This window comes from Diorhabda carinulata, chromosome 1 (assembly GCF_026250575.1).
Source record: "Diorhabda carinulata isolate Delta chromosome 1, icDioCari1.1, whole genome shotgun sequence".
Classification (NCBI taxonomy): Eukaryota; Metazoa; Arthropoda; class Insecta; order Coleoptera; family Chrysomelidae; genus Diorhabda; species Diorhabda carinulata.
The window spans coordinates 88,875-97,708 of NC_079460.1; the positions used below are offsets into that span (position 1 = coordinate 88,875).

General features: G+C 34.5%; 1 protein-coding gene across 1 annotated transcript; it reads left to right on the forward strand.

The window, feature by feature from the left end:
* Positions 1-312: 312 nt before the first annotated feature.
* Positions 313-8,834, forward strand: LOC130901631 (uncharacterized). Its single transcript, XM_057813134.1, has 2 exons — positions 313-612; positions 8,233-8,834. The coding sequence occupies exons 1-2, from the start codon at positions 313-315 to the stop codon at positions 8,557-8,559; spliced, it is 627 nt and encodes a 208-aa protein (XP_057669117.1). The 3' UTR covers positions 8,560-8,834.

Here is an 8,834-nt window from a genome sequence, read left to right on the forward strand (position 1 = left end):
CGTTTACCGGTGTGTTTTCTAAATAAAACAGTGACCGATTATACAGAAGTCCTTGTATCCGTACGTGCGACCTTCTCGTAGCGCTCTAAGAAAGCAACTGAGATAAATTTATTTATGACCTTCTTTTATAGCTTTGCCCAACATTACGGAGTACTAATCTGGGATTGGTGCGTACTTTTTCTAATGGGCGGAGCCGATAGGTATTATAAAGAGATTAGGGAAAATTCTTAGGTCAGTATTTTGAAGTCTTTTCGAAGTTATCATCGGATTGTTTTAGTAGGTATATAGAAAAAACAAAACAAAAGAAAAATAATGACCGGTCGTGGAAAAGGTGGTAAAGGACTTGGAAAAGGGGGTGCAAAACGACACCGAAAAGTTTTACGTGATAATATCCAAGGAATTACCAAACCTGCTATTAGAAGATTAGCTAGACGTGGAGGAGTAAAACGTATATCGGGATTAATTTACGAAGAAACTCGTGGAGTTTTGAAAGTGTTTTTGGAAAATGTTATTAGAGATGCCGTAACATACACTGAACATGCTAAAAGAAAAACGGTAACGGCTATGGATGTTGTTTATGCTTTAAAACGTCAAGGTCGTACTTTATATGGTTTTGGTGGTTAATTTTCATTTTTCATATGTGAAGTAGAAGAATATGTCCTCTATTGCATTTCCATAGCATATGTATATATAAAAAAAAAACGGTTCTTTTCAGAACCACAACATAATTTGCTTGAATATGAAAATTTAAAAAAAAAAATAAATAAATAAGTAAGTAAAAAAAGAACTTACACATTAGTTTGTTCTCTTATATATAAGAACAACCTCGCATTTATTGATACGCACATACATACTACATACATGTATACATAATAGATAAGAAAATAAGCGAGTAGAGGAACTTTTATTTATTTTTATCTCATTATTTACAATTTTTGTTTCTAGTACGAACGTTTCTATTAACGATGTTAAAAATAGTCACATAACCACAATTTCAGTTATTATTACAGATGATAAGTTTTCTTATATATCAGGGCATTTTTTTCTTCTTTTTTTTTTTATCTAACAGTACACGTTACACGAGAATCTCTTCTATCTCAACCAAAAAAAAAAATAGAGAAATCAACGAATCAATAAATCTATATATATATATATATATATATATATATATATATATATATAAATGATATATCTATATTATAATCTCTTTCTATATATATATATAAAAAAAAATAATTGTGGCCCTTAAAAGGGCCGGTTTATGCATATGTATGTATTTCGATAAAATAAAGAAAAATAATATAATGAATAAAGAATTAAGCTTTCTTTTCTGTCTTTTTCGGTAAAAGTACAGCTTGAATATTGGGAAGAACACCACCTTGTGCGATGGTTACTCCAGACAACAATTTATTCAATTCTTCATCGTTTCTGATAGCTAATTGTAAATGCCTTGGAATTATACGGGTCTTTTTGTTATCTCTAGCAGCATTTCCTGCTAATTCGAGTACTTCGGCTGCCAAATATTCCATAACAGCTGCCAAATATACTGGAGCTCCGGCACCGACTCGTTCTGCATAATTGCCTTTTCTCAACAAACGATGTATACGTCCTACAGGAAATTGTAATCCAGCTCGGTTTGAGCGAGACTTTGCCTTTCCCTTTACTTTACCACCTTTACCACGTCCAGACATATTTTTTTTATATTTTCTTTTTCCAAAAAAAAAAAAAATAGAACTCAGTCAATTGATAACTATGAAGCAACCGATGCGACGAAACTAACTGTTAAACAAAAAATTTAAAACTCGACCTATCTATTTATATTAACATGCCCTACCAATGAAATTATAGCAAACGCGCAAACGTAGAAGGGCGGAGCCTATTACAATTACGTACGTTGATATAAAAGAGAGGAAAATTGTGCGTGCTGTAAATTCTAATTTTATCCACTTTTCGATAAATACGGTACGTTATCCAAGTGTTTCTATTATTTTTTTTTTTTAAAGAGAAATAATGCCACCAAAAGCTAGCGGAAAGGCAGCGAAAAAAGCCGGAAAGGCTCAAAAGAATATTTCGAAAGCCGACAAAAAGAAAAAAAGAAGGAGGAAGGAAAGTTATGCTATTTACATTTACAAAGTACTTAAGCAAGTTCATCCTGACACCGGTATATCGAGTAAAGCTATGAGTATAATGAATAGTTTTGTTAATGATATATTCGAACGTATCGCCGCCGAAGCATCCAGATTGGCTCATTATAATAAACGTTCAACAATTACAAGTAGAGAAATTCAAACTGCAGTGAGATTATTGCTTCCCGGAGAATTAGCAAAACACGCAGTCAGTGAAGGAACTAAAGCCGTTACCAAATATACCAGTTCTAAATAATAAATATAACACATCTACTATATTGACCGAAAATTTTTTATTTTATTTACTTAAATAATATCATCGACCAAAAAAAAAAAACGGTTCTTTTCAGAACCACAATACTATTTTTGTTATTTATATATGATAACAACGAACGAACGAACGACTTTAATTCAATTGAATTCTATTAAATATGAATAAAGATGATATTCCACTTAACTGAAAATTATATATATATATATATATATATATATATATATATATATATATATATATTATATAAAAAAACTTTCTAACGTCGCTTTTGTTTTAAAAAGTCTCATATACTAATTCATTGTCGGCTAAAGGAAAAAAAAACTCGACCGTCGGTAAAATAAAGCATACAAAGCGGTTGGTGTCGGTTATCGTTGGTTAAAGTAGTTTTTGTGGCTTCTTTGAAGTTTTGTTAAAAGTAAAAACACTCTTTTTTGTTCTTTCTAAATTGGTTTGAAATTTTAAATAAAATATGTTCATTTCCTAAAATAATATATTATACAATGTAAAAAAAATTGTCGGATAAAATATTAAATAATATTGTAATAGACAGACATATTTTGCGAATAGAGCAAAGTTCGTTTAAAGAAAATTTAATCAGTCAATCAATCTATTGTAATAATTATAATTTGCTACTACCATCATTCAATATCTAAAATGAAATATACGCGGATTCCAATATTGAAATTTGATATTTTTTTCTTATATTTAGTATGTCGGAAGATTTTTATTGAAAAATACTCATAATAATATATATTAGTTACGAACATATAGTAGAAACGTGTAGCGCAAGTCAGGGTAGACATGTCACCATTCAAATGATAATTGCGGTATTATTTCAATTGGTTTTCATATTTTTAAATATTGGTCATTATTGTGAATAGACACGTTTCTATTTACGTTCATTGTATTTTAAGAAGGACTTTTATTTAATTTCGAAATTATATCTAAAGTGCTAAGCATCGTCGGAAATAAATTTTTAACCATTTTTAAGTGGTACTTTTTTTTAATAACAAACGTTATTAGCCGTTATTAAATTATAGTAAAACCTCGGCGAAAGTTCGAAGTATACCTTAGTTAGTTCTTCGTCAATTTTTTTCATTACATTCGATTCGAAAATCTCGAGGAAACCAAGGTTTTTGAGGTTGGTTTGGTTTATGAGGTTCGTTTTTTAACTTAGTTCTATTCGTTCGTTCAGTCTTCCGTCCGCTTCATTTGAATGACTACTCTTGTAACTCATTACACGCGGAAAATTAAAAGTCTTTTATACTACTAAGTGTATATATAGAGGTGAAATTTTATATAACGAAATATAAAACTACATCCAATATTTTTTTTTCTTTTTTTCTTTATATCAGTTTAGTGTAGTTTATCGACGATATAATAACACACAAGGTTGTTAGTAGTTATGGCGGATATAGAAAATCAAACTTCGGTTGTAACCGCAACGTCTGCGTCTAATTCACCGCAGGTTTCGTCGTCTCCAATAAATAAAAAGGAAAAAAAAGCTAAAAATCCTAGGACCAAACCATCTCATCCACCGACTTCGGAAATGGTAAACAATGCGATCAAAGGTTTAAAGGAACGCGGAGGCTCATCTTTACAAGCAATTAAAAAATACATTGCTGCCAATTACAAAGTTGATGCAGAAAAAGTAGCGCCATTCATCAAAAAATATTTGAAAGCATCTGTAGTATCGGGATCTTTGGTACAAACTAAAGGTAAAGGAGCTTCGGGATCATTCAAGTTAGCTTCGGCAACTTCAACTGGTGGTACTTCGGCTAAAACGAATGCTATTGACAAAAAGAAAAAGAAAACAGCCGCTTCTACTACAGGCGTAACTAAATCCAAGAAAATTGTAACAGCAGCAAAACGAAATGCTATTATTGGAGGAGGAGTAGATAAATCGAAAAGTATTAAGAAATCTAATAAAGGCAAAAAAACGACAGGTACAGCAGCGGCGGCATCCTTAAAAACTTCGACGACAACAACAACACCGATTACTGATAAGAAAGGCGTTAAAGTTGCCAAAAAAACGGACAAAAAATCTTCGGCCAAAGGAGGAGTCGCCGCCGCCGCCGCCGCCTCCAATACAGCCAGTGCCGCATCATCCGAAATTAAAACGAAGAATCCTACTAAAGCAAAAAAATCCAATAAAGGCAGTCCCACGAAAAAGCCGAAAGCACCAAAACCGAAAACTGCGAAAGCAGCTGCTAGCAGTTCCTCTCCTAAAGCAAGAAAAGCCGCCGCCGCTCCTAAAAAGAAGAAATAAAAAGAATATTTTTTTTCTGACAGAAAGATAGTACAACAATCGAGAAGTATTATCGGACTGATGATGGGTACGACGACAATCGACAATAATAACAAATGGCCCTTATCAGGGCCACAATTTTTTCATTTATTTATGAAGAAAATGAAAAACAAATGTGTTTGTTTTGATGAAACAAGAATTTTTTGAATTTCGTTTCAATAATTGATATGTTATATTATATAAAATATTTTCATCGATCGATGTAATTGTAGGTTGTTACCTTCTAGATTTGTCTCGACCTACCTAGGATATAGTAGATATAATGTGTTTTATAAACATTCAATTATTATATGTCGATATTGTCTAAAATTTGTTAGTTAAAAATAATAATTTTTCTCTATTTCGTGTGTGTGTGTGTGTGTGTGTGTGTGTGTGTGTGTGTGTGTGTGTGTGTGTGTGTGTGTGTGTGTGTGTGTGTGTGTGTGCGTGCGTGCGTGCGTGCGTGCGTGTGTCTTCTTTATCCAATCAACAATCACATCTTCCTTTTATATTTCAATGTTTTCAAACGAACACCTATGTTTATATTAAGATATTATACTACTATCATAAATGTTAAATTATTTGTGGTTCTGAAAAGAACCGTTTTTACTTACTATATATATATATATAAAACAAAAAATCTATTATCAAATAGATAAAATGTAATTCTATAAAAAAAAAAAAAAAATTTTTTTTGTATTTATGCTCGTTCTCCGCGAATTCTTCTAGCCAATTGGATATCCTTGGGCATAATGGTGACTCTTTTAGCATGAATGGCACACAGATTAGTATCTTCGAATAGACCTACCAAATAAGCCTCACTAGCTTCCTGGAGAGCCATAACCGCTGAACTTTGAAAACGTAAATCTGTTTTAAAATCTTGTGCTATTTCACGAACTAATCGTTGAAATGGCAATTTTCTAATAAGTAATTCGGTACTCTTTTGATAACGTCTTATCTCACGAAGAGCTACTGTACCTGGCCTATAACGATGAGGTTTTTTTACTCCTCCAGTAGCTGGTGCGCTTTTACGAGCGGCTTTCGTCGCTAATTGTTTACGAGGAGCTTTCCCTCCAGTCGATTTTCTAGCCGTTTGTTTAGTACGAGCCATCTTATTTTTTTTTTTTTTTTGTAAGTATACAAGAAATTTCAATATACTAAACCGCTATAGCAGCTTGATACACACACAATGAATGAGATAAACACACACACACATTTCCCTTGAGACGAGCCCGTCCCTCTAGGCATCCACCCCCGGATAAATCCACGAGTGGGTGCGAAGAAGAACATTCCAACCACCCCCTGTCAATTCCGACAGGTCCTCATCCTCTTTCACGTCGCAGTTTCGCGTGTAGAATCCCTCCTCTCCCCTTAGGTCTATGGGAGATTCCGGGATGTCTTATCTTTTTATTAAGAGATTAGCCTGCTGGCTATACACTCTTGGCTTCTTGTTCTGGACGTCTTCGTGTGTGTGTGTGTTTCGCGGCCTCGGGTAAACCTCTTCCTACCTCCTACCGTAGAAAAAGATTTAATCCGAGTGGTCCTTCGCCTTCTCTATAGCTGTCCCCGATGTATAACTCTACATTTCCTTGTGAAATGCAGAATTACCGTGTCGGGGGGTGTCCTCTTGTGGTTTACTTTTGTTGGGCGATAAGTGTTGCTATGAGTATCTGCATATTTTGCAACATACTCAGTAGCTCTGGTGTTTTTTCTTCTGTCTTTGTTGTTTTCTTCGCAACTTGTGCGTAAGTACGTCCTGTATTCTTGGCTTGGTTGTTTTCCGTCTTTTTAGGGTGTTTCGGGCACCCCTTGTAGTTTGCGGGGTGTTCTCCTCCGCAGTTCCTGCAATTCGGTTTCTCGGTCTTGCTCAGGGTGCAGTCCGCGGCCCTGTGTTCTCCTGCGCATCTTACACAGCGCACGTCCATGTTGCACGTGCTTTGTCCGTGATGAAATCCTTGGCACCTGTAACATTGTACAGGTCCGTCGTGCCTTTTTTGTTCTACCACACTTATTTTTGTGTGGCAGAGGTATCTCAACTTTTTATAAGTTGGTTCTTCTGTAGGTTCTATTACTACCATGTATATAGGTAGTAGTTTTCGTGTGTTGTTCTGATTTCTCTGTGTACGGCTTGTTAACTGCCATACTTTCTTCGGTCTAAGTCCATTTTCCTTCAATTCCTCCTCTACCTCCGACACTGGGGTGTTGACAGCCAGTCCTTTTATGACTAGCTTCCTCTCCTTTTCTTCATTGAGTAGGTAGGTGTACCACTCGATTTCCTTGTGCTCGCTCAGGAGCATCTTCATCTTGTTAAAATCATCTTTATTCGACGTCGTTATTTTGCCCGTGTGTATTCCCATTTTACACTGGGCATCGATTTTTCTTTGCACTAGCTGTTTGCGTAGTGCTGTCCACATCAGTGGGGATTTTAGAATAATCGGAGGTGGTCTTCTCTCCGGTTTTGCTTGTTTTCTTTGTTCATCACGTTTTATTTTTTTCAATTCTTCCTGGACTTGTTTGTCCGTTGATGTTTCTTCTTCCTCATCTGAGGATTGTTTATCTGCTTTTTTCCTTTTTTTTTTGTTTTGTTTCACTTCCATGAAGTCTCCTTCCATGGGGCAGTCTTCATTTTGTGGTTCTTCGATTAATTTCTTCTGAGTTTCCGTATCTACTCCTCCTGTAGTTTGGTTCCTTTCCATCTCTTCTATTTTTTTTGCAAATGTTTCGTTCTCGACTTTCAGTTCGTAAGTATAATCCTTTAAGTTCACAATAAGCTGATTTTTTTTAGACTCTCTCTCTTCATAGTCTTTAATTCTCTCTTCGAGGGATTTAATTTGTTGTGTCAACGTCTTTGTCAATAATTGATATTCAGTTATCATTTTTGAACACTCAATGATTTTCTCTTCTTCTAGTCGTTTAATTTTGGTGTCTTTGCTTTGTCTCGGTTTTTCGGCAGACGATCCTCTGTCGTAGGGTTTTTCCCTATTCTTGGAGTTCTCAGGCTCCATGCCTGTTAATTTCTGTTTTGGTTTTCCAATTTTTCTGGAGTACCTGGGATTATCTAAGAATGAAATGTTAAGCCGTACTGAGAAGTACGGCTGTTTTTAAAACGGAGAAATTCCGCACAATTAAATTTGTGTTGATAAACACAATTCTTTCGTGCAGAAGTGTTTTAATTCATTATAAATAAGGCTGTGTCAAAGCACAGCTACCTGCTGAAAAGAAAAAGGAAAGTTTTATCAGTGTCTCACCTGACTACCTGAGTCCGCTTTCACTTCACTTCACTGTCACACCTGTGTACTCGTCGAAATCTCGGAGTCTACTGCTATTTAATTTAATTTTTAATGAATGAGATAAATTTATTTATGACCTTCTTTTATAGCTTTGCCCAACATTACGGAGTACTAATCTGGGATTGGTGCGTACTTTTTCTAATGGGCGGAGCCGATAGGTATTATAAAGAGATTAGGGAAAATTCTTAGGTCAGTATTTTGAAGTCTTTTCGAAGTTATCATCGGATTGTTTTAGTAGGTATATAGAAAAAACAAAACAAAAGAAAAATAATGACCGGTCGTGGAAAAGGTGGTAAAGGACTTGGAAAAGGGGGTGCAAAACGACACCGAAAAGTTTTACGTGATAATATCCAAGGAATTACCAAACCTGCTATTAGAAGATTAGCTAGACGTGGAGGAGTAAAACGTATATCGGGATTAATTTACGAAGAAACTCGTGGAGTTTTGAAAGTGTTTTTGGAAAATGTTATTAGAGATGCCGTAACATACACTGAACATGCTAAAAGAAAAACGGTAACGGCTATGGATGTTGTTTATGCTTTAAAACGTCAAGGTCGTACTTTATATGGTTTTGGTGGTTAATTTTCATTTTTCATATGTGAAGTAGAAGAATATGTCCTCTATTGCATTTCCATAGCATATGTATATATAAAAAAAAACGGTTCTTTTCAGAACCACAACATAATTTGCTTGAATATGAAAATTTAAAAAAAAAAATAAATAAATAAGTAAGTAAAAAAAGAACTTACACATTAGTTTGTTCTCTTATATATAAGAACAACCTCGCATTTATTGATACGCACATACATACTACATACATGTATACATAATAGATAAGAAAATAAGCGAGTAGAGGA

What these genes read in the sequence shown, in the direction of transcription:
- LOC130901631 (XM_057813134.1), top strand. Translation starts at nt 313, where the DNA reads ATGACCGGTCGTGGAAAAGGTGGTAAAGGACTTGGAAAAGGGGGTGCA. An exon ending in AAGGTCGTACTTTATATGGT is followed by an intron (nt 613 to 8,232) that starts TTTGGTGGTTAA and finishes TAGAAAAAACAA; the next exon opens with AACAAAAGAAAAATAATGAC.